Here is a 27,443-nt window from a genome sequence, read left to right as displayed (position 1 = left end):
GCACACACACACAGACACACACACTAAACCGTGAGGGTGGCTGGAGTGCAATAGCACCATATAACCATTCAGATGGAGAGATAAGAATGACACAGACACCTGGGGAGTGGAGGGATGGAGCCTGAGGCCGAGGCGTCAGCAGTGACTCATCACTCTCCCCACTTCTTATCTGAGGTAAACTCGCGGTGTGAAGAGGCGTACGAATGGGACATACGAGGCATGCTGATATTTGCCTTTACAATTCACTCAACAATGTTACAGAAGTGCTTAAAACATACCCCTCTGTCCCCAGGAGTTGATTTGGGAGTGACTTTAGCACTGGAGCCCTGGGTGTCAGCTGTGCTTCATCACCCCGGCTGCAGCGCCTGTGGTTTCTCTCTGTCCGTCTGACATCTCACACAGAGCACGCCAACCCCTCTGGAACATCACTAAGACAGAGCTATCAGAGGCACACTTCTCAGTCTGCACACACACACACACAGACAGACACAGACACAGACACAGACACAGACGCGCGCACACACGCACACATGCACACACACACACACACACGCGCGCGCACACACACACACACAGCGCCATAAGACACTTTTTTTTTTTACAAGACACTGCATACACGCACGCGCACGCACGCTCGCACACACACACACACACACACACACACACACACACACACACACACACACACACACACGCGCACTCCAGTCACTTAGACTTACACTTTTCAGTGCACACACATACCAATCACTGGACAATATAGCAGTAAATGCAGGGCCTCCAGAGAGTTTGTGTGTGTGTGTGTGTGTGTGTGTGTGTGTGTGTGTGTGTGTGTGTGTGTGTGTGTGTGTGTGTGGCCAGCAGTAATCATTGACTGGCGCTGACCTGATGAGACGCCTCAAAAGACCCCGCAGCTCCAGATTTAGTCAGGCCAGGACAATCATTAATGCTGTGTGTGTGTGTGTGTGGACGTGTTGGATGTGTGTGTGTGTGTGTGTGTTGTTTTTGTGTGTGTGTGTGGAGTGTGTTGTGTTTTGTGTGTGTGTGTGTGCGGTTCACCTGAGTCGACAGCAGTTGTCTGAGCTCATGCACACACACATACACACACACACACACACACACACATCTGGAGGACTCCCCTGTGTGTTCTGGCCCAGAGACACACATACACACACACATACACACACACACACACACATCTGGAGGACTCCCCTGTGTGTTCTGGCCCAGAGACGTCTCCCTCTCACTCCAGACCTCCAGACTCTTAAAAGGCTCAGTCTCATACTACAGGGAGAACACAGCAATCAGTCACTCACACACACACAAGCATATGGACAAACATATACACACACACACTCACACACACATAGGCATATGCACGCTCACACTTACACACACTCACTCGCTCACACACACACCTGACAGAGCTGTTCACCCACACTCTTACTAAGTGCCCTCTTCATCATAGTCCGTAAAACTAGGAGGAGTGGTGTGTGTGTGTGTGTGTGTGTGTGTGTGTGTGTGTGTGAACAACTTTGAGAGAGAGAGAGAGAGAGAGAGAGGGAGAGAGAGAATCTGTCTCTGTGTGTATAGTATTAACTATGCTCTCTGTGACCTTGTTATCTCTATGCCAGAGATCAAATATCTAAAAAAAAAATCCCCATCACACACACACACACTTATGAATGACCAATAAATAAAAACAGCCCTAACATACAAATGCATAAATTATTAATATTGAAGACATGATATTATAATAACATGTATCCTTATTTCATTTCTCTCTCCCCAACACACACACTTATATCTAACCAAACACCTACTCCCCCCACACTCTCTTTAGCTACTGAGAGGCCAGCTGTTCTCCTGTCTAAGGTCTGACATTTATGTTTCAAAGACTTATTATTTTTCCATCCAAGAGATGCATACCCCCCTCCCCCAACCACACACAGACACACACACAGTAACACAAACACAGTTACACACGCACAAACACACACACAACCACACACACAGTCAGAGGGAGGAATTGGAAGCTTTGCTTAAGGGAGTCAATTGAACAGAGGAGGAACTGAGTATTTAAAGAGAGAGCAAGAGAGAGAGAGTGCAAGAGGTGCCGAGGGAGGGAGAGAGAGACAGAAAATGAGAGAGAGAGAGAGAGAGTGCAAGAGGTGGTGAGGGAGGAAGAGAGTGTGTGGTAGAGGACACTGGCAGGAGGAAAGTGAGTGTGTGGTAGAGGACACTGGCAGGAGGAAAGTGAGTGTGTGGTAGAGGACACTGGCAGGAGGAGAGTGTGTGTGTGGTAGAGGACACTGGCAGGAGGAAAGTGAGTGTGTGGTAGAGGACACTGGCAGGAGGAGAGTGTGTGTGTGGTAGAGGACACTGGCAGGAGGAAAGTGAGTGTGTGGTAGAGGACACTGGCAGGAGGAGAGTGTGTGTGTGGTAGAGGACACTGGCAGGAGGAAAGTGAGTGTGTGGTAGAGGACACTGGCAGGAGGAAAGTGAGTGTGTGGTAGAGGTAGGACTGCTGGAGCGCTAGGAGGGCAGTGAGCGGACCTGAGGAGGCCCACATGAGTCTCCACGATGCCCAGCTAGGCCAAGTATACTTGTGTATACAAGGAATTTGGGACTCTTTGCATGTATCCCATCCGTGAATTAGTGAACACACAGAGCACATAGTGAACACACAGTGAGGTGAAGCACACACTAACCCGGAGCAGTGAGCTGCCTGCTACAGTGGTGCTCGGGGAGCAGTGAGGGGTTAGGTGCCTTGCTCAAGGGCACTTCAGCCATTCCTACTGGTCGGGGATCGAACCGGCAACCCTTCGGTACCAAGCCGAACCCCTAAACCAGTGGTCCCCAAACTACGGCCCGCCACCTCATTTTAGGTGGCCCCCCAAAACATGTCCGTGGTATATAGGATCCGGCCCGCACGGGAGTAAGACATCGTCAAACTATAACCTCCATAATTTCCCCCATTCATTCTCTATGGCGGGTCTTAACAGTACACATGTAATACTCTTTTTGTCCACTGGTAGTTGTTTTGGCGCTGTTTCGCGTTTGCCATTGAAAACGGAATGAAATGTATAGTAGGCCTACTGTACCTCCAAACAATGTAAGAGGCCTCTGCTGACTGCATCAGTGCTCAAAGTATTCTAAAAGTTGATAAATTAATTGTTAATAAGTAACTAACTTCTATTCAAGTCATAATTCTGGAACTTTCTGGTATAATTATTTATATTTTTTTATTCACTCGTTCAAATTTTCATACAGAGTTCACAAAGTTCTCATCAGGTGAGTGAAAGTTAGAATGGTGGTCATTTCAGATGTTTCTGCCACCACTTCATAAAACTCATAGTTTGAGAACTTTAAATTTGTAGGATATTGCTTGTTCGCAACTTGAGCTGTGTATGCAAAGTTCAGAGTTCAAAATATACTTTTGGGACTCCCTGCTTATAGTTTTGAGAATGCTATTATTAGTATTATTTCATTTGAGCTACATTTTACACTGATATGGCAAGATGGCAATATAAACACAGATAACAATGGTATTAAATTGCAATAGCCTATAGATTAAATGTAATGGAATATTCAACTAAGGTAGACTGCCTTTGTTCACAGCGCTAAGCTATTTATGGTTACTGATATACTCCGAGTCTCTGGCCCTCTCTTAGAGCCAGGCATAGTGAGCTGGCCCTCGGAAGAAAAAGTTTGGGGACCACTGCCCTAAACAATGGGCCACGATTGCCCCAAGACTGACTGCAGCTATCAGGGCCTGTCCGTCCGTCCACACACACACACACACACATAGAACCGAGTGAATTAGCAGTTACTAGAACATCCTCACTCAATTAACCTCACAACCACCAACAAGAATTATTAACACTGACAACTTAATCACACATCTTTGAATAGGCCTACTTTTAACACAGGGAGATGGTAGAGGCGAACTCACACAGTGACTAACAGCTTTAAAATCTCACATGCAGACCACTGATGAGAGACACGGTTTTCAGCAAGCGGAGAGCGTGACGCATGTGGAGGACGCTCACGGTGGCCACTGGCCAGGGAGCTCGTGACCCCATCCTACGTGTCCAAGCGCGTGGATGACATGAGGAGAAGAACGCATAGGAAGTATAACGAAAACGATATATCAAAATCACGAAGATATATATATATACGATATATAAAAAAACGAGATATCAAAGATGGTATATACGCTCCTTCAATGATCCCATGGCTCCAAGCGCTCCTTAATGACAAACTGCATGGTATAGATCGCCATGTCCGAGATCTGGATAATGCTGGAATGAGGTTTGGATCACAAGTTTGGTGACCTTGAGAAGCTTAAGATAAGCTAGCCTTCCTCAAAAAATTGTAATTCAATTTGCAGTCAGTCTCCGAAGAGCGTGTTCATGAGATGGCGAACATTATGGACTTATCAAACTATGAGTTTGCCATCACACCAGCAACGTAACACGGTTTAGTGAAACGACCGCCCATTTTGGTAAAACTCTTGTAAAGTAAAAAAAAATATATAAATATATATATATAAATAATATATTCCCAGCTCTGGAAAAAAATCAAGAGACAACTGCACATTTTTCTGATGTCATAGTTGCTGAGTGACATTCAAATGAGTTGATGGATGGATGGATCTCACAATGACACCTCCCATAACCTGTTTGAAAATATATAGTAACAGTGATGGGAATAATAAAAAAAACCTCTGAGCGAACAGCAGATACTCTGCAGACAGAGTCCCAATAGAAAGAGCCACAGATATACTTCACAGGGCCCTTAGTGTCGGGCAGGCAAGTGGCTCTTAACCCTTATGTCTATGTCTGACTGTACAATACCGTTTCATGAAAATATGGCACATTTCTGTGTACCACTCTGGGACTACTCTCAATCTCTGAGTTACTCCTTCAACTCTGTCTTCAGTGGTCATGGAAAATTCCGCTGTAGAACTGGACCAATCACAGAGTTGTGACCCAGGTGGAACTCCAGGGCAGACGCCACTTACCCAATAGCATTCTCAGTCCTCGCCAAACATCACAAAGTGATTGTTGTAGCCTTCTAACAAGCTATGAATATTGAAATGACGACATTAATATTTCACCCAAACTGAATCAAAACACAGTAGGCTAGCATGATCTCCCATTTTTAATTAAGTACACCAGAAACAGCTGACAGCGCCAGTCAAAGGAAAGCAGCATTCAGGAATGTCCAAATCACCATGCCTCTCTACATGGATCACAATTTAGAAACAAACACTCACACACACGCACGCGCGCACACACGCACGCGCGCGCACACGCACACACACACACACACACACACACACACACACACACACACACACACACACACACACACACTCTACATGGTTAGGGCTACTTTATCGATGAACTTGGCGAGTTTGATGTCCCTCTTGGAGAGGCCTCCACATGCGTGTGTAGTTAATGTGATCTGGACCTGCGGGCAAAAGCAGAAAATCCCGTCAATAAAAGCTGAATTTCCCTTCCTACACCCACTACAGACCTCACAGTCCACTCACAAGCTGACTTCTGTGTGTGTGTGTGTGTGTGTGTGTGTGTGTGTGTCTGAGTGTGTGAGAGAGAGAGGCTTGAGATCATAGAACCTGCCCCGTCCTGCGGTGGTTTTCATAAAGAGTGGATTACAGGGTAAATTCCTTTCCTTACACACACACACACACACACACACACACACACACACACACACAGAGACTAAATAGATTTGCACTCACCGACTTTATTATGTTATAGCTACTGGCACTTTCACCAACACAGAAAGAAAGAAAGAATGAATGAATAATGTAAGAAGTAGCAGCAGATTAAACAAGAAAAAAGACTAAACAAAGAAACAGAATGTGATAAATAGTGACAGGGAGAGAGAGAGAGAGAGAGAGAGAGAAAGAAAGAGAGAGAGAGAGAGAGAGAGAGAGAGAGAGAGAGAGAGAGAGAGAGAGAGAGAGAGAGAGAAAGATGGGAGAGAGAGAGAGAGAGAGAGAGAGAGAGAGAGAGAGAGAGAGAGAGAGAGAGAGAGAGAGAGAGAGAGAGAGAGGTAGTGCTCTACAGAAGATTTTCTCTTGAAAATATCTGGATTACTTTCTCAATCCTCTCTCCCAGCTAGTCCATACCAACACACACACACACACACACACACACACACACACACACACACACACACACACACACACACACACACACACACACACACACACACACACACACACACACACACACACACACACACACACACACACAATCCTTTTCCCATCTTTCCCAGCAGTGTTTCCAGTAGGACTCTAATCCACAAAAGATCCAGTAAAGCCTGCAATGTTCCTTAGCAACCGCCCCCCCCTAATCTCCCTCTTGCACACACAAACACACAGACACAGACACACACACAGACACAGGCACACACCTGTATAGACATCATGACAACACCACACAAATCTGTGTCAAAGACAGTACACACAATTTCTATTTATGTTTTCTCTTCTCACAATTTCTATCTATGCACGCACAGTTGCAAACTAGTTTACGCACTTAGACACTTCTGCGTACACCCACAGCCCCAACCACATAGTCCAATGCAAACAGACATAGTTTAACACACTCACACACACTCAGGAACACACACACACACACACAGCTCCTCACACTCACATACAAAACATATCCTTCATACACACACAAATGTACCTTTACTCTTGTGCCATACCATACACAATCTCACAAGACACACACACAATCTCATGACACACACACACACACACACAAATATATGACACACAAAAGTATACACACACCTTGTTATAAACATTGAACCACTCAGGGTGATGGTTCATCCTCTCTGCTTGTAGGGCTACTCGTGACATGAAGCCAAATGCCTAAAGAGTGATAAAGAGAGGGATGGACAGAAGAGAGGGAGGAAAGGATGGAGGGAGAGAGAGAAGAGGGAGAGAGGGAGAGAGGGAGAAAGAGAGGGAAAGGAGGGATGGAGAGAAAGAGAGAAGAGAGGGATGGAGGGAGACCGACAGAAGGAAGGAGAGAGTGGGAGAAAAAAATGAGAGCATTAGGAGTGCAGAACAGGAAACGAGAGATGTGTGTGGGGTGTGTGTGTAGAGGGATAAAGAAAGGTCTGGTAGAGACAAAGGCTGGGGGAGGGGCAGAGAAACATGACTTTGGGCATTAGTACCTTATACCTTACCTTCATGAGAGAGAGAGAGAGAGAGAGAGAGAGAGAGAGAGAGAGAGAGAGAGAGAGAGAGAGAGAGAGAGAATGTTGATGTTTTTTACTTAGTTTGTTTTTGTGGAATATAACCCTTCTGTTTTGGCAGCTTTGTACATGAACAGTCATGCCAATAAATGTGTCAGGCAGAGTTTGCTGGCTGATTTGGATGTGCACCCTCAGAGTGATGGAATGAGAATAAACACACAGACACACACGCATTGACACACACGCACACACACCGACAACACACATGCGGTGCCTAACCCTGTATTTGGGGTCTCGTGTGTCTTCCAATCAGCACAGATCCCGAGCGGCTCGGCTGTGATTCGGGGGAATTCTAATTATCGGTAAAGAGCCGGGGGAACCCCTGGCGCAGGCTGAGCGAGCGAGCGACCAATTGGACGGCAGGCTGGCCAGTCAGTCAATCCTTAGCAATTTCCCTGGGCAATCTCAATTAAGCCCCTAAACGCTTCCTTCACTAATTACCTCCACTGAACTGCCCTTGTTCCCCCACCCGCCATCTTTACTTGCCCCTCCGCTCCGCAGACACACACACACACACACACACACACACACACACACACACACACACACACACACACACACACACACACACACACACACGCACACACGCGCACACACACGCACCCACATGCACACACACACACACACACACACCCACACACTCCTGTGCCTAGCCTGAGCCTTACAACCAATTACAGCGCAGCGGAAATCACGCTTCAGCAGTGCCGCGTTCCAAGCCAATTTGGACAAGTCCACCTCCCCACCCCCAACACACACACACACACACACACACACACACGCCACTCTCACACTCAGCCTAATGCAACACGATCAGCGTCCCGATCAAATTGGCTATCAAGGAAACAATCTCCTGATCAATTGAAGTAATTGACATATTCCTGCAACTTGACCCTGCCGCCAATTAGAGACGGCAGCCTGCTTCTCCTCAACTCTCATTAGAAGCGCAGGCCATTATTAAATGGCTGGCCAATCGGCAGGCAGACACACACACACACACACACACACACACACACAGACAGACACGGAGAGTGGCTCGGCTGACAGACAGCCTACACTTTCTACTGAGAGTTGTCTTTTGGGAGTGTTCATTAGCAGCCTTTTTGTCGCTCAAACTAATTTCTTAAACATGGAGAAATGTCAATAAATAACACAGTGAAGGGCTGGAGTTACCAAATATGACCTGTGTGTGTATGAGGGTTATGCTTAGATACATAACAGTTTGGCACAATCAAAGTTTTGTTAGATCTTAATTCTCTGTGTCAGACGAGTGACTATTTGTTGACTCTGATGACAATGGGGAGGTGAATGTGATGGCACGAGGGGGTTCTACACTGAGATCAAACATGGAACCCACACAGGTGACATGGAACCGGGAGAACTGCAGAACTCCCACTCTCTGCCCAATCCATCACACAATCACATCGCCATACATGCCCTACTCTCTGTCTGTCTGTCTGTCTGTCTCTCTCTCATACACACACAGACACACATGCATGCTGTCCTGTCAGTCTCTGGTAATTTACTGTGACACTCCGCAGACTCGGTGTTGAACTAATCAGAACCACCCGGTGGAGTGCCCCGCCCTCACACACACACACACACACCCCATCCCACACACACACGCACACAACCCTACCCCATCCTTGTGGAGCATTATGGGTGATTACCGCGTGATTGTCATAAAATGCTGGATGAGACATCGGAGTGAAGTTACACGCACGCGCACACACATGCACACACACACACACACACACACACGCTAACACACATAGGCGCACACATGCACACACACACACACACACCTCTTATTTTCAGATTGGTTTGGCCAAGCAATTGAGAGGAGCTTAGGTATGCACAACTATGCCAAGAACCCCACACACATCATACAGAATCACTCATATCCTCTGTTCAGCCTGTATCAATATTACACCACGCACACACAGCACATACACAGCACACGCACACACAGAGTTGAAATATGAATAGTGAAAGACTGACATAATGTGATATGCCATCTACAATACTGATGCCAATAGAGCAGCTTCCTCTACGTTCCAAACATGCCCATTAGCACTGGGGGACAGGAGAAGGGGAAAGAAGAGAGGAGAGGAGAGGAGAGGAGAGGAGAAAAGAGAGGAGAAGAGAAGAGAGGAGAAGTGGAGGAGAGACAGGAGTGGAGGGGTGTGGAGAGAGGAGGAGAGGAGAAGAGAAGAGAAGAGAAGAGAGGAGAGAAAAGAGGATAATAACAGATGAGAGGGAAGAGCAATGAAAAGGGAGAGAATCAGAGAGAAAGTTTGTGTGTGTGTGTGTGTGTGTGTGTGTGTGTGTGTGTGTGCATTCCACTCCTCAATTACCCAAAAAGCCTCAGAGCTGAAACTCCATCCAGCAGAGGCTCCAAAAGAGGGACCTGCCGGACTTGGCTCGGCACAGCCAAGCACAGCCAAGCACAGCCAAGCACAGCTAAACACACAGCGTCAAACACACACAGCCAAGCACAGCTAAACACAGCCAAGCACAGCCAAGCACAGCTAAACACACAGCGCCAAACACACACAGCCAAGCACAGCTAAACACAGCCAAGCACAGCCAAGCACAGCTAAACACACAGCGCCAAACACACACAGCCAAGCACAGCTAAACACAGCTAACACACTAGCCTAGAAATCTAGACGCGCCCCTAGCGGCAGCAAATTACATTTGCTGCCAGGGCTAGTCTAGCCACTCTCCGTTGGCTTGTGAGCTCCAGAAATCGAAACTTAATCAGGCCAATGAAATCGTGTATAGAGTCGTTAGGTGGGCTTAACATAATGATTGATGGCAGAGTTGCAACGGTTTGGCTTGAATTCCCTGCTACTTGAAAACAAATATCCTATTGAGTCCTATTGCGTGCAGAGGGAATTTGAAAGACAACTGATTATCCCGCCCCTCGGACTGAGCACTGCGAACGGTGAGTGCCCAGACCCTACATTTTAATGTGGGTCTGGCTCGCCAGGCTACTAACACACAGCTAAACACAGCCAAGCACAGCCAAGCACACGCAGCCAAACACACACAGCCAATTACAGCCAAGCACAGCTAAACAGTCTAACACACTCAGCCAATTACAGCCAAGCACAGCTAAACACAGTCAAACACACACAGCCAATTACAGCCAAGCACAGCTAAACACAGTCAAACACACTCAGCCAATTACAGCCAAGCACAGCTAAACACAGTCAAACACACTCAGCCAATTACAGCCAAGCACAGCTAAACACAGTCTAACACACACAGCCAAACACACACACAGCCAATCACGCACGACCTGAAACGCACTAAGCAAACACAACCAAACACATACAGCTAGCATCTAAACATGCTGTGTGTGTGTGTGTGTGTGTGTGTGTGTGTGTGTGTGTTTGGGGGGTTGATCTGTGGCTGCACTGATGGTGCCCTGGCCATGCACAGCACAGGGGTAACAGCACAGGCCTCTTTGGTCAGTCATGATGACCTGCACCTCTTACAGTCAGGTTAGCTTTGGATCCTTTTAACTACATCCTGTACCAAGAGCTTATAGACATCTGCAGGCTGGTCAAATCCCTGCAAGGCGGGGGCTGGATCAGTGGAGAACACAGCCAAACCCCAAACTCAGGGGGCGGGCCAGGGTGGGGTGGGGTGGGGTGGGGTGGGGGAGCATGGGGGAGCTTGAGATATGAAATTGAAAAATCAGGACCCCCCAGCTCCAAATGACACACAAACACAGAGCACGAAAGAGACAGAGAGAGAAGGAGCAGAGCAGAGAAGAGAAGAGAAGAGAAAGAGAAGAGAGGAGGGGAGAGGAAGAGAAAAGAAGAGAAGAGAAGAGAGGAGAGGAGAGGAAGAGAAAAGAAGAGAAGAGAAGAGGAGGGGAGAGGAAGAGAAAAGAAGAGAAGAGAAGAGTGGAGGGGAGAGGAAGAGAAAAGAAGAGAAGAGAAGAGTGGAGGGGAGAGGAAGAGAAAAGAAGAGAAGAGAAGAGTGGAGGGGAGAGGAAGAGAAAAGAAGAGAAGAGAAGAGAAGAGAAAGAGAAGAGAGGAGAAGAGAGGAGGGGAGAGGAGGGGAGAGGAAGAGAAGAGAAGAGTGGAGGGGAGAGGAAGAGAAGAGAAGAGTGGAAGAGAAGAGAAGAGGAGAAGAGAGGAGAAGAGAAGAGGAGAAGAGAGGAGAAGAGAGGAGGGGAGAGGAGGAGAAGAGAAGAGTGGAGGGGAGAGGAAGAGAAGAGAAGAGTGGAAGAGAAGAGAAGAGGAGAAGAGAGGAGAGGAGAAGAGAGGAGAGGATGAGAAGAAAAGAGAGGAAAAGAGAAGAGGAGAAGAGAAGAGAAAAGAGGAGAGGAGAGGAGGAGAAGAGAAGAGAAAAGAAGAGAGGAGGAAGAGAGGAGAGGAAGAGAAGAGGAGAAAAGAAAAGAGAGGAAGAGAAGAGAAGAGAGGGCTGGTCTGGAATGATGGGATAATTAGTGGTTTCTGTGGCACATGAAACATTTTAACCAATTTGATTGTTTGTGAAAGAAATCATTCTGATCGAAAGCCCCCCAGCCTGCCAAACAGGGCTCTGCTCCGCATCACCCTAATAGGGCCCGACAGCTGGGGAAGAGAGAGAGAGAGAGAGAGAGAGTGAGAGTGTGAGTGAGAGAGAGAGAGAGAGAGAGTGAGTGAGTGAGAGAGAGAGCCTGCACGTGTGTGTGGAGGGGGACACACACACAAAGAGGTGTAAAGAGGTTGCACGTCAGTCTCTCTTTCACACACACACACTTTCTCTCTCTCTCACACACACACAAGATTAGTGCATCTGCATTACCCTTTGAGTCTCAACGTACACATTAGCCAATCAGTAGAGAGAAACAAGTCTGCTAACAGCCCTCAGAAGGACGTGTGTGTGTGTGTGTTTTATATGAAACATTGTTCATCTGGATGCTGTCACTACTATGAGCATTATCTTGTCTCTATGTGTGTGTGTGTGTGTGTGTGTCTAACTGCTGTCTTTCTCTCTGTGTGTGTGTGTGTGTGTGTGTGTGTGTGTGTGTGTGTGTGTGTGTGTGTGTGTGTGTGTGTGTGTGTGTGTGTGTGTGGCGTGAGTGTAACCGCTGAACTCTACTCTGTAGGGACCAGTGCTTTTCACCTTCAATCTCCCACAAGCAAGACTCTGAAGTCTGGAGAAAAACTCAAGGGACCTTCATAGCCACACACACACACACACACCATTATACACATGTAAACAGACAACACAAATACTATGCAAAAATTCACATGCTCAGATTTACATATGTTATATGTTACATACACAAAAACATAGACAAATACCCTCAAACAGGATTGCATATATGGGTACGCAGACACACACACACACTCTCTCACACACAAGCGCACGCACGCACACAGGGTAGTTAGAAGGCTTTGCACCTGTATCCCATCAGCATACACACACAAACACAAATCTGTGTGTTTCTGGGCCGTAACAGAGCAGCCTATGTCCCTGCTGATCCTTCCTGAACAAATCCCCTGACACACACACACACACACACACACACACACACACAGAGCAGTACTGCGTAAAGGCTCCCCTACTCCTACCTAATGGAAGCCCCATAGACAGACACACACACACGCCCCGACCCCAAACATCCCGTAATGCATCCAGCTTACGTCTAGCCCAAAGGTACTCTCATATGCAATCACACAAATCTCCAATTAAATTAAATGTAAACAAATGTGTTTTCATAATTAACAATGTACATACTGTCTTAGATCAACAATTGAATTAAATATTTAACATGGTCTGATTTTCACTGCTTTTACAGTAGTGCATAATGAAAGAGACCCTCCAGTACTGAAATATCTCACTTTTGGCATCTTAACACATATTCTGGAAAAATAAATGTTTTGAATCTACTGTGTTTAGACATAAGACTATATCAGTTAGTGATTAATTTAATTAAAACACACACGAGATAGCCTACACAGTGTGCCTAACACCCATGATGAGAATGTCCAGTTCTGGTGACTCACAAACCCCCCCCCCCACACACACCTAATCCAACAAACAAACGCTGTGGAATGGAACAGCCAACAAAGGGCATAAAGCTATGGTGATTACTAGCTCACATTAAAGCTATGGTGATTACATTAGTTTGGTCATTTCACAACATCCACAAAAACATGAGTGACTACTGGGACAGGTTGGCACCACATTAGCGTGTGTTTGATCAAAAACGTGGGCGTTGTGTTGTTTTCGTCATTCAGTGGTTTGGAGTTAGGCGTCACTCTCCATCTCCTGGAATTCAACGGCCGACAGACACCTCCGATCTGAGCTCTACGCAGTTTAACAGCATAGCATTGACCCTGTCTATTTATACACAGGGATGCAAACAGGTACAAGGCTTTCCTAGTTTATTAATGTTGCTAGCAGGGTAGGAATTTCACGGAGGTCACGACGGCCATGGCCGTCGTAGCCCCTTGCGTTGGCCGTGAGGCCCCTTTGAAAATCAGAGGTTTACAGGCCACGGTGGCCTTGGTGCCCCCTTCTTTCAATATTCTGCTTTAAGCGCCCTACTAATAGCAATTTTATTTAGCCTGTGGCCTGTCAAAATAATCTTAGCATTTACAGCATAAATTTATTTAGTCTTTTACGCAGTGGAGAAAGTGACAGCTCAAGAAAGAAATTGCGTCCAAATTCACCCATTCTCAGTTGAACTACTCGCGAAGTAGCCTGTTCATCACACAGACATCACAAGTATCACATGAAAGAGCTTTTTCTCAGCTTTTAAACGATGTTAGCCGATAATTGCTGTGTTGAACGGTTCGCGAGAAAAGTAAATAATATAATTAAATTTAATCATACATTCTACTGAAGGTTTTATGGCCCCATGATCTCCCTACCCATTCATCTCGGTGGAATACTTTACGAACCCTTCTTTTAACACATGACAAACCATATATCAGAATAAACAGGAGACCTTACCGAACACAAAGGTGTAAAGCAGTCCCCTGTACAGTTAGCCGTTCCAGAGTAATCCAGTTTTGAATTTGCAGTAAAGTTCGACACACATGGATGTCTCCAAATTTGGGCTTTAAGTTTTACAATGTGTTTAAATTGTTCCACATGATTTCATAACGGGCCAAATACAAAATAAATGTTACAAATATCGCCTAGATATTGGTAAATCAGAGTACAGCTGACTAAGAATTTGTGAAAGTAGCCTTAATGATCACAAAATGCTAAGCATGCATCTAAGCTATTTGAGTTTCTTAAAGCTGAGCTGTGATTAAATTGTTCAATACATGATTTCATAACAGGCCAAATATAAAATAAATGTTATATATAGCCTAGATAGTCAGATGATTTACAGTTCTATGTAATATGTCATGTTTTTATTTCATGTTTTTGTAATGTTTCATACAGTGATGCAGGTCTACTGCATAGGCTAAACTTACATAGCCTAGCCTACTACTGTATAGTTAACTTTGGCCTTGGTGCCCTGACATGTGGCCTTTGTGCCCCCCACCAAATATGCCCAACTGAAGGCCAAGTGGCCTTGCCCCCAGAATAGTGAAATTCCAAGCCTGGTTGCTAGCAATGATAAACATCAGTGTAAATAAAGAGTTCAGATGCAAAAGCCTCTAAACGCCACCTCCGTCAAAAATTAGATAACAATGGTGAGTGAATGGGTGGGGCACCTGCACCGTACGCCGGCGACCCGGGTTCGATTCCCGCCCCGTGGTCCTTTCCGGATCCCACCCCTGCTCTCTCTCCCATTCACTTCCTGTCACTCTCACCATCATTAAAGGCATAAAAAGGCCAAAAAAATACACTTTAAAAAACCCGCTAAATACTACTCTTTTCCTGGTCTGAAATCTCGTTTGTAGGCAAAAACCTAGAGGAGCCTGATAACAAAGTGGGCAGATGGACTTTTGCTCCTGAACTCTTCAGATGCAACTACAGTCATTGTAACAGTGAGAGGCTGGTCCGAGGCTCAGTCGGAACTTCCTGTATTTTGTCAAACAGTCAAATCTCTCTGATTACACTCTGTAAAGCAGAACGTCAAATTTAGAATGCATCACAAAAACTAGAGAATGATGACCTGAGGTAGATGACACATTTCCTACCCTGTCAATCATTTTTTTAAGTTACCACTTTGAAGCGCAAAATAATGGGGAAATGAATGAAGGAAGACTGCTCAGACTTTTTGTGACTCAGAGGACAAATTGAAAAGACGTTTTATCTGTCCCACAAAAGGCTTTGCTGAGCATACATGTGTAAATAGCACTTACTTAGGCTTGGCCACTCCACAATGCCATGGCGTTACAGCAGGAGCTAACTGCTTGTCTATGTGGGGGCCCAGTGAAGTTCACACACTCCAAGCCAACCATATCTCCATTACAGCTGAGATGCTCGGGGCATGGGCTGCAAAATATGTGTGAATGTCAACCAGACTAAACCAGACAGACCATAATATACTATCATTCAGTCCTCTGTTGGTTGGCGCCACCATACCACAGTTAATCTGTTTCCATGCTCTCCAAAACGAGACTCATGGAGTAAGCATTCTTCTGTTGATGATGTGAATATTTCTCCATTGGAAGTGATTTTGGGTGGTAATAAATATTGGTGTTTTTGATACAGTGAAATGGCCAATTTGTAGCTTTTTGCATGATAGATGTGCATACAGTCCTGGAGACACAGGATGTGCTTTGAAGACGTCGTCTCAGATTTTGACATTAAACTGTTCACACAAAATGGCACCATTTCATTTGTCGCAGAGCACTCTGGCCCCATATTCACACCCGATCAGAGCCAGATCAGGCCCGGTGTAAGATATGGTCTCCGTGGTTACTGTTGTCTTGTAAAGCTAAACCATTTCCAAAGCATTCCACACAAGTGTCAACACAGACCTGAGTTTCTCTGAGTTACAACACATCAGTCAAATCAGATCAAATGATTGTTTGACGTGTACTCCTGACTCAGCTTCGTATGGCTTACTATTGGCAGATGTAGGAATACAGGCCTTGATAGTCTCATAAGTGTGTGTGTGCTTACTATCGGCAGATGTAGGGATACAGGCCTTGATAATCTTATGAGAGAGAGAGAGAGAGAGAGAGAGAGAGAGAGAGAGAGAGAGAGAGAGAGAGAGAGAGAGAGAGAGAGAGAGAGAGAGAGAGAGAGAGAGAGAGAGAGAGAGAGAGAGAGAGAGGTAGTGCTCTACAGAAGATTTTCTCTTGAAAATCCTCTCTCCCTCTTCTCTTTCCCAGCTAGCTCTTTCCCAGCTAGTCCATACCAACACACACACGAGTGAGTGAGAGAGAGAGTGTGTGTGTGTGTGTGTACACTATTGGCAGATGTAGGGATACAGGCCTTGATAGTCTTATACGAATCATTTTCATTAAACATATAATTGTGTGCAAATGTGTTATTGCATTTGTCAGCAACACAGTACAAAGCCTGGCCAGATTCAGTAGGAGGCGAGAGCCTGATTTGTATGGCCGTATGCATCGGTGACAGTGTGGCAGACAGGGACTAGATAACTTTGAGTATACTGACACAGGAAGTTAAGGTTTAGCTCAAGGGCTCTTCCTGATAAAAGGGAGTCTCTCCTCCACATTGTTATCTGCACATCACTGAGAGAGAGAGAGAGAGAGAGAGAGAGAGAGAGAGAGAGAGAGAGAGAGAGAGAGAGAGAGAGAGAGAGAGAGAGAGAGAGAGAGAGAGAGAGAGAGAGATGCACTTCCTCCTACAATGTACATCCTTCAATCAAACAAGAAAACTTTTCTTCAACAAATTTAACTCAGAAATTCCTAATTTTAATGAACTTAATGACATATCAAAATTAAAGATACTATTAGGAGAAGGAGATAAAGCAGATCTTGCTGCACAGTATGTATCAACATACCACAATCTGAGGGACAATGAGTGACCTATATCGACACATAAACACACACACAGCATTTTATTTTACTTTTACCTATTTATTTTATTCTTATGAAAATCTACTGACATGTATGTGTTCAGATTTATTGTATAACTGCTTTGACAATATAAGTGAGCTTGTCATGCCAATAAAGCATTCTTGAATTGAGAGAGAGAGAGAGAGAGAGAGAGAGAGAGAGAGAGAGAGAGAGAGAGAGAGAGAGAGAGAGAGAGAGAGAGAGAGAGAGAGAGAGAGAGAGAGAGAGAGAGAGCTCTCCTCTACAGAAGATTTTTCTCTTGAAAATCTCTCTCCCTCTTCTCTTTCCCAGCTAGCTCTTTCCCAGCTAGTCCATACCAACACACACACGAGTGAGAGAGAGAGTGTGTGTGTGTGTGTGTGTGTGTACACTATTGGCAGATGTAGGGATACAGGCCTTGATAGTCTTATAAGAATCATTTTCATTAAACATATAATTGTGTGCAAATGTGTTATTGCATTTGTCAGCAACACAGTACAAAGCCTGGCCAGATTCAGTAGGAGGCGAGAGCCTGATTTGTATGGCCGTATGCATCGGTGACAGTGTGGCAGACAGGGACTAGATAACTTTGAGTATACTGACACAGGAAGTTAAGGTTTAGCTCAAGGGCTCTTCCTGATAAAAGGGAGTCTCTCCTCCACATTGTTATCTGCACATCACTGAGAGAGAGAGAGAGAGAGAGAGAGAGAGAGAGAGAGAGAGAGAGAGAGAGAGAGAGAGAGAGAGAGAGAGAGAGAGAGAGAGAGAGAGAGAGAGAGAGAGAGAGAGAGAGAGATGCACTTCCTCCTACAATGTACATCCTTCAATCAAACAAGAAAACTTTTCTTCAACAAATTTAACTCAGAAATTCCTAATTTTAATGAACTTAATGACATATCAAAATTAAAGATACTATTAGGAGAAGGAGATAAAGCAGATAAAAGGGAGTCTCTCCTCCACATTGTTATCTGCACATCCCCTCTCTGTGAAGCACCTACACAGACAATACTCATGAGAGACAGAGAAAACACACACACACTCTGGATTTAACGGATCCGAGTGTCTTCGTTATCCTGCTTGGGCGGGAGTTTTTTTCTGAGAGGATTTTACAGTTTTAAATCGGCATCCTGCATTCTTACCAGCTCTGAGACGGAGCGCCATAGATGTTGCATGGGCGTCCCGCTCTTTAAGCATGGAGCAACAGCGCCATCATGTGGCCAAAAACAAAACCTCACCTCTTGAGGTGTAAGCCCTTAAAAACTTTCAGCTTGTTTCCCAGTGTTAGATTACATTGCATTTGACTGACGCATTTTAACCAAATCGACTCCCAACATGGTAAACAATTAAGGTAGAGTACGATAAGTACAAGTTAGTGCATCAGTGAGTGATATTTCCATACAGTCAAGTGTCAGATCTAGTCAGGTGGTAAGTGCTAGAATTAGCAAGGCTAGTTGTAAGTAGTGCTATGAGAGGAGATATTCTCTGAAGAGCTGGGTCTTCAGGAGTTTTTAAGATCACAGGCGAAGAGTCTACTTTAAAGGATCAAGGACCACAGCCAACAAGAGGGATTAAACATCTACAGAACCTCACACAGCCAACAGGAGAGATTAAAAATCTACAGAACCTCACAAAGCCAACAGGAGAGATTACAAATCTAGCATGAATGAAAATCATAAAACTACTGATGCTGATGACAGAGAGCTGAAGGGTTAAGGACAGAATGCTGATTGGCTGCATGTGTTGAGGTTAAAAATCTGATTGTTTCAGTGTTTAATGGGATAGACAGTGCATATGGGTGAGGAACGGCTGAACATGTTACAAATGCTTATTGTGGTGGTGACATCTGACGTGGAAGTACAGTGATGGTATACTGATGGTATAGTGATACAATATGGTATGGTGGCTATGACCATGACTATTCAGTTGGAGTAGAGCCACTGTGATGGTTATGTCTATGAGCTTGGTAGACTGTGATGGTATAACAGGTGTGTGGTGGTTATGTCTATGAGCTTGGTAGACTGTGATGGTATAACAGGTGTGTGGTGGTTAGGTCTATGAGCTTGGTAGACTGTGATGGTATAACAGGTGTGTGGTGGTTATGTCTATGAGCTTGGTACACTGTGATGGTATAACAGGTGTGTGGTGGTTATGTCTATGAGCTTGGTAGACTGTGATGGTATAACAGGTGTGTGGTGGTTATGTCTATGAGCTTGGTACACTGTGATGGCAAAGCAGGTGAGTGGTGGTTACGTCTGAGTTTGGTAGACTATAGTCCCATTCCAGTTTCCACAACAGTGAGAGAGAGAGAGTGTGTGTGTGTGTGTGTGTGTGTGTGTGAACTATTGGCAGATGTAGGGATACAGGCCTTGATAGTCTTATAAGAATCATTTTCATTAAACATATAATTGTGCAAATGTGTTATTGCATTTGTCAGCAACACAGTACAAAGCCTGGGATTCAGTAGGAGGCTAGAGCCTGATTTGTGTGGTGGTTACGCCTGACGGTTTCCATTACCGCACCTGCCTACAGGGGTAGGTACCTGCCTTTTTGTGCGGCCCTGAAAGAACGAGAGGTAAATGAGGTGTGAACGAGGTGTGGTAGTGGAAGATGGCAAGCACATTTTTTAAAACCCAGCAAGGCAGACATCAGATACAGCTAAACGGATTACAAGTTAGGCTGTTAGCTTGTTGAGTTGAGGTAGCAAACACTGGATGAACAAATGTCCGGTAAAAATAGGCTTTTACTGATTAGAATTTTAATGGTATTCATTTAAAGAGGCACTATGCAACCATTTTAGCAAAAATGACCTTAATGATGCAGGTTGAGAGTCGTTCTGATGGTTCTACACTTTCTGGGTCGTTTGGTGGGTGCTTCGTCTCCCCCTATCGCATCTCCGCGGAAAAAACGAATATTCAACTTTCTGGACCTGGCCTGGGGAAATCCAGGTGCGACTCAGTGGAAGTATCCAATCGCGCCTCGAAAATGTAGTCAGATTGTGGTTTCGAAGAAGACTGCAAAACGGACACCGACTTGGCTTTGTTGCTGTTGAAATTGTAAGTAGCCTACCCTTTGGGTGAACTTCGTCTTTGTAATGTGGTTTGATAGTCTCTTGAACAATGTGTTTGCTCGACCGTTTTATTGTGAGCCCTGTATGTGTTTGGCTTGGTTTCTTGATGGCTAGCTCACTAGCTAGTGGGGGTTTATCCAGAGACTTTCTAATGTGGAGACACAGCACTCAAAAAATACTCCATAGAAATGCATGGGGCTAGTTTGTCACGCCAATATGGCCGTTGTCTACACATATCCCACCCCTTCCTCGGCAAAACGTCGACATGTGAATAAATTGAGCCAATCATATGGTGTGTTGTGAAGACATTGTGCCAATCATGTGTTGTGATCTCACCTCTGGAGCAAGATTTGTGTCGTGGAAGCCTTATGCGACGCCAAGATTTCTGCCGAAATGGATGCCCGACGAGTGCCCAAAAAGCGTTGTCAAATGGCCGCCGAGTGGAGGGACTTGCCTAAAAGGACTTTGGTTTAGCATAGCAGTCACTTGCTACCGAAGCTGCAGGGGGAGCTGTGTAGTGAAAAATGTGAGCCCAATTCCGGCGAAAACCCAGAAACAGCGAAGGAATAACCAGACCTGCATAGTGCTTCTTTAACTTTAAGCTGAAGATAGGCAAGCTACCTGTTGTCTGACTCATACAAATCACTCATTGCGTGAAAGAAACAGTAACGACTTGGACATCACAATAAATGAGGCTACCCATCAATAATTTTGCACTGATAAGAAAATAGTAGCAAGGTTTAATTAATAGAAATTAATTTTGTGTGACTCTATGAGAAATGCTCAGTTTATTCAATAGGCTATACGTCCAGAGCGTAGAGACTCGTAAGCCAGTGCCACTGCAACCCTGCAAACATGCCGGTTCTGGCATGCTGCAAGAGACTATTGACGACACTAGGGTTAGGCTGTTTTAAGAGATGTGATGTGCTCATAATAAACATGCCAGACCATGTACTCCCCATATTCCTTGGGAAGTGGGAAGTGTGCTTGTGACTTGGTTAAAAGTTTTGAAGGTCTGCACTCTAGGTGTAGGTGTAGGTGTGTGTGTGTGTGTGTGTGTGTGTGTGTGTGTGTCTGACCTGGTTAAAGGTCTTGGAGGTGACTGCACTCTAGGTGTGTGTTTGTGTGTGTCTGACCTGATAAAACATGTTAAAGGTGAGCGCACTGTGTGTGTGTGTGTGTGTGTGTGTGTGTGTGTGTCTGACCTGGTTAAAGGTCTTGAAGGTGAGTGCACTGTGTGTGTGTGTGTGTGCGCGCGTGTGACCTGGTTAAAGGTCTTGAAGGTGAGCTCCTTGTAGATGGCGTCTCTCTCCTCCATCTCCACCCAACCTGTGGCCTTTAGCTCCAGCAGCTGCTGCTCTCGCTCTGCTGGGGTCAGCCAGTGGGTGTCCATGGTCTCACACACACACACACACACACACACACACACACACACACACACACAATAACGAGGAAGATAAATATAACCCACATACACAAAGACTCCACTAGATGGCACTAAACTAACGCAAAAGCACCACCCCTTCATTTTACTCGATTTCGGATGAACGTTCTGTCATTCACGTGACTGCACAGTAGACAAGCGTATGGAGAACAGAATGAGAGAGCTAGTGTTAGTTTAGTCATCCAAATGTGTCGCTAAGTTTATACCAGTCTACCCAGGCTAAGGGCTTAACGTTCTCATTTGTAGACGAGTTTTGATGTTGATAATCGCAATCGTGGACGTCAAACGTAAGCTAAAAGGACAGGGCTGCCGTTTCCAGCTGAATGTCGATCCATGCATTTGGTAGTCAGACTGTCAGATAACCTGACGAGACTAGTCGGCCACTCGTTTAGACGTTCGGTTCTGGCTGCAGGAGGTTAAGTTAGCAAACTTTATTTAGCCCTGGAAGAGATATCGTCTTTGCAAAAAACATTCTTACCATTTTAGCAGAAAATATGCGCTGCAGCGGCGTTCTGTCGACCGATTTCGAGAGAAGATTTGGCCACAGGTGCCTCGTACTCAGAGTAGTAAACATTAACCACCGCATGTTTCCATTCAGTCACTCTGTTAGCTGCGGTCTGCTTGTCAGCTGCGCGCAAGGCGCCTGCGTCTCCATCAGCCCCAGATCCGGAGCTGTCTATATATGCGCCTGATAGAAAATAAGAGTTGCGCGAGTCGCTACAAACAATTTAACAGTTTTAATATTTCCCAGACGTCGCTCTAGTCTAGTGCAAATTACCTGCTTTGTAATGCAGGGGTCAGCACCTTCCAGTCATTATTGATAAGTCTGTAGGCCTAAAACTTAATTTGTCGCCTGAACGTCTCCCAGAACAGTGTCAGGCTGCTGGCAAATCCTATTAGTGCAATACGATACCAGAGGGGTATTTCACAAAGGCAGAATTAAGACATCCAAGATAAGTGATAAAGCGAGGTTTGACATAGCGTTGTCTGGTCATCCTAGCTCAACTCGTTTCACTAATGCCAATCCAGGATGAGTAGGAGCGACTATGTCAAGCCAGGTGTATGTAATTCAGGATGTGTGCGCGTTCTCGTTTCTGCTCCAAAGTGCCCACGGTTGGAATAAAAAAGATGCGGAAAATAGCGTCATTCACACAAAGTGAACAACCGCTTTTGATATAGACTAACAATGAAGTAAAGTTATCCTTTTTGGAATGGGGAATCATGGCTATTTCTGTAAAACAACAGAAGTAGGCGTGGTAGACCAGCTGAATGCAAATTTACGTATGCACCCACGTGAGTGCTTCCTTGTCTCGGCACGTAACATCATTAAGAAAGCGCTTGCCACTGCAAAGAATGCACATAGTATGATATACTATGTGATACCTTAATATTATAGTTGAAAATACCTTCGAAAACTTGCCCCTCCACTTCCAATCAACTACAGTAGGCTATTCATCAAACGTCTATCAATAAAATAAGCAAACAATGAGTACCTAGGCCTATGTTAATAATTATAAGGTGATCACAATTAAAATAATATCCATATGGTAGTAGGCAGACAATCTGTTTTGTTTTGCGAGCAAATACATTTAGCAAATAGTTTATAAATGGAATAAAGCTCCTTAAAATTAGCACGGAGGTCTGATGTGAATGACAGCTAGCTGAACCAATAAGACCACATGATTACCATTAGAATTAACTTAGCTTGGCTGTTAGCCTGGTCGGGACCAGGCTAGGTGCAGAGAGTAAATCCCCATGGTAACTTATGTGCCATCTCTTTTGTGAAACCAAGTCAAGGCTAAATTCATCCAGGATAACATAAAAATCCCAGCTTAATCCCTTATCTAGGTTTTGTGAAATACCCCTCTCATTATTTTTTGTCTCTTTTATGTATGGTGTATGTAATGCCTGTGTCTTCTGTATGGACTCTAAGTCTAAGTCTGGCAATAAAGTTTTTGTTGTTGTTGATCATGGTGATGATTTATACGCTACCGCTCCATGCGCGATTGGGTCTGCCCAGATTCTGTAAGGTGGCAAAATGATATGGTTCACCAAAGTTTGTATAGGCATAATAATAGTAAGACTTATGTTTAGGCCTATGTTAATGCTATTTGGCAGACGCTTTTGTCCATAGCCACTCACAATTGAAGTTGTCCAATTGGCATAGTCATTGGAAAACATCAATAAACATTGATGAAAAAGCCTATATTAAACATTATAGGCTACATTAACACTACAAATGACAACCAATAGTAAAACAAATACTATTATATATATATAATATATAACCAATAGTAAAAAGAATACCAACATAGAATTTAACAGAATCATTTACAATAACCACACTCTGTAAGGAAATAATAATTACGCCTAGTTAGAAAATGCATTTAGCACTTTCCTTAATGCAAGTTGCAATGCTATTATAATACATAGCATGTATATCATAGCGTGTTGTAAGTAAGGGATAATGGCCGCCGAGGTGTCCTGTTATACGGAATTAATGGATGAGGGCGAGGGGCAAAAAACCTCCGTTGCCTCCGCCCGAGTCCATTAATTCCGTGATAACTGACACCAAGGTCAAGTATCCCGCTTATCACCCGGTTGCCACTAGGATTCATAGTATTAAATTAACAATAGACTTTGCATAGTTAATAAGCAAGCTGTCTGTAGACTTTAGACTGTGCACTTTGCAGCATTTAAATTAGGGCTCAGTGTGAGTGTTGGCCTTTATAATTTCCAGACATTTGATAAATTATTTGCTGAAGCCTGCGAAAACACATTTGCAATGGTGCCGAGGTTGCAGAGAAGGCCACACCATGCGCAATTGTGTAAAGGTTTGTACATAGAGACAGTAGGCTATACAGTGTTCTATTGCCTACTGTCGTCGCTCACTTGCACTGCACTCAGATTACCCACAGCATACCTCTCCTATCTGCTGTTGCTGGTGAGAGAGAATCCCGGAGATGATTAGTTATTTAGAACAGTGGTTTTCAAAGTGAGGGCCGGGGGCCGTGAGAGGGTGCCAGGGGGGCCTCAGCAAGTTGGAAGGAAAAATAAATGCAACAAATAAATACATTTGAAAAATGTAAAATATACCTATTACTATGAGGATTGTTATACAATGCCATTATGTATCTGAACATTATATTTTCCATTATAATGACTGCAGAATAGCAGAAAGCCCCAAATGCAATTTTTACACACTGTATGCTCCATCTTGAAGTGCTTGTGGACAAAATAATTATTAGGATTAGCTTAATGTATTTTTACATTTGCCGTAGTATTGTCGATGGGTTTAATAACACATCAAGGGGGTCCTTGGCCAGAACCTGTAGGGGGCCTTGTTGTGGAAAAGTTTGGGAACCCCTGATAGAATAATAGAACATTAACGATGTGGCCTATTAACACGATTTCATCTCATTGCATAACCAACATAGCTGTCCACTGACCAATAGGGAAAACACACTTGGACGTGCACGTAACTGTCAGCGCGTGATTGGAGGAGAGAGAGATGTTGAGGGTGCAACACTGAATGCCTCCACGTGCGAGGCTGCGAGCATGACCACATGCGGACTGAAGCCTTTCACTGCTGTCTAATCGAGACTGCGTGGCCACACGTAAACAAGACCGAAGCGAATGCGTTTTAAGAGACTGATCCAGCTTTCTCGATAGAGCGATAATATTCGAGAATAGCCTCTAACTCGTGATTGTCGGAGGAAAGTGGAGTTTTTGACATATATTGTTTCTTTCTGTCATTGTGTGGTTTTCAAATGAAGCAGAACAGCCCTGTCCCAGCGTTTCTCAGCAAACTGTGGACACTCCTCGAGGAACAGTCAACGAATGACTTAATCCGCTGGAGTCAAGTGAGTAGGCCTAGGAGAGAGTCCGTTAGACAGTAAAAGTCCAGGTTTAGACGAACAGCTCTTTCTCTGGGTGTTAGAAGAAGCACATGCTTCTGTGTTTGAAAACGTGAGGGGAAATTAAGTCATGTCATGAACGGCTAGAGATGCGGGAAGCTATCTATAACCCACTGACCGGAGCATCAGGTTACGCATGAGTTTTCTGAAGAGTTCACTTGGCTCAACCATATATCAGCTCCATTTAGTTGGAGAATTAGAATTTACAAGGCTGCTGACACAGCTATAAACGCATCAACATGTTAGATTGGCCAATCGGTTCTTCAGAATGTCATAGTAGAACCTTTTGTAGTGCTTCAAAAAACCCTCAAGGCAATAGTTCTTTGAAGAAACAGTAAACGTACTTTAAAGGAACCGTATGTAAGAAATGTATTTCAATTAATCATAAAATGGCCCTGATATGTCACTATACATTAAGAAATCATGTTCATTTTATATACAAACTATAAAAAGTGAAGTTGCAGCCCTCAACTGTTGATGTTGTCATGTTGTGTTTTGGCCTGATGCACCCTCCACCTATCTACTAATCACAAAGTCAGTAGTGTTTCGGCATTTGGGTTGCCAGCTCTGCCAGTCAGGGGGGAGGGGGACCACTCTACAGTAATTTGAAAGTGATTGTAGTACCAGTTTTGACCACAATCTTACATACAGTTCCTTTAATTTAAGACAAGGTATGAAAATAGACTTTCTAGAACATTTCACTTCATATAGGCTAAAGGTTCAACAAAAAGGTATTGTTCTTTATAAAACCATATAGTGATGAAAAGTAGCATTATAAAGCACCTTTAATTTTTAGAGTGCAGCACAAGAAGCTAATGGACTGGAAAATGGACTTTGTTCTAGTCCTCCCTTAAATAAATCACCACCTGCTATTCTCATCTAATATTAACGTTTGCAAGTTAATATTGAGACTTGTCTTTGTCTCCCAAAGTGTTAATATGAAGAGCACTCTGAATGAACAGCCTCTGGCCAGTTCAAACACACATGTGCATCACTCACTCTCTCTCTCTCTCTCTCTCTCTCTCTCTCTCTCTCTCACACACACACACACACACACACACTCATTCACGTTTAAATGGTCTGCTATTGGAGGACTCCTGTCCTATGGCATGTTGAGTTATATTTAGAACCCGCCCATAATCCGGTTAATGTGATTCCAAGGCTAGCCACATGATGCAGGTGTGTGTGTGTGTTACATGATTGTGTGTTTGACCCGAGCCCTTGTCTTGTTGCACAGGATGGCTGTAGTTTCCTGGTGCTGGATGAGCCGCGCTTCAGTAAGGAGGTTCTGCCTCTCTACTTCAAGCACAGCAACATGACCAGCTTTGTGAGACAACTCAACATGTGTACGTCCAACCTTACACTATGTGTGTGTGTGTGTGTGTGTGTGTGTGTGTGTGTGTGTTGCTGAAAATTCCACCCTTTGTTGCATAGATTTCCCGGTTATATAACAGCCATAGGTACAAATGAACCTGAACCTGATTGTGATCCTGAACCTTATAGCCTATACACAACCTATAGTGATTACTTATAGCCTAGACAACCTATAGTAATTACTTATAGCCTAGACAACCTGTAGGGATTACTTATAGCCTAGATAACCTATAGACGACCTATAGTGATTACTTATAGCCGACAACCTATAGTGATTACTTATAGCCTATAGACAACTTATAGACAACCTATAGTGATTACTTATAGCCTAGACAACCTATCGTGATTACTTATAGCCTATAGACAACATATGGTGATTACTTATAGCCTAGACAACCTATAGTGACTAC

The 27,443-nt window shown here is 44.5% G+C and overlaps 1 protein-coding gene across 3 annotated transcripts; it reads right to left on the bottom strand.

The window, feature by feature from the left end:
* Positions 1 to 5,150: 5,150 nt before the first annotated feature.
* Positions 5,151 to 22,669, bottom strand: LOC125291273 (pterin-4-alpha-carbinolamine dehydratase 2-like). Of its 3 annotated transcripts, none has more exons than XM_048237956.1 (4): positions 22,221 to 22,661; positions 21,563 to 21,666; positions 6,836 to 6,916; positions 5,151 to 5,475 (listed from the first exon to the last, which is right to left on the bottom strand). In XM_048237956.1, the coding sequence occupies exons 2-4, from the start codon at positions 21,614 to 21,616 to the stop codon at positions 5,380 to 5,382; spliced, it is 231 nt and encodes a 76-aa protein (XP_048093913.1). In that variant the 5' UTR covers positions 21,617 to 21,666; positions 22,221 to 22,661; the 3' UTR covers positions 5,151 to 5,379. The 3 variants fall into 3 exon arrangements, with proteins under 3 accessions (XP_048093913.1, XP_048093911.1, XP_048093912.1); XM_048237954.1 differs by having other exon boundaries at positions 21,563 to 21,694; positions 22,221 to 22,659; XM_048237955.1 differs by lacking the exon at positions 21,563 to 21,666 and having other exon boundaries at positions 22,221 to 22,669.
* Positions 22,670 to 27,443: the final 4,774 nt, after the last annotated feature.

Source organism: Alosa alosa, chromosome 2 (assembly GCF_017589495.1).
Source record: "Alosa alosa isolate M-15738 ecotype Scorff River chromosome 2, AALO_Geno_1.1, whole genome shotgun sequence".
NCBI lineage: Eukaryota > Metazoa > Chordata > Actinopteri > Clupeiformes > Clupeidae > Alosa > Alosa alosa.
Note: the sequence above shows the minus strand (reverse complement) of the source record. Positions and strands in the feature narration are given on the sequence as shown.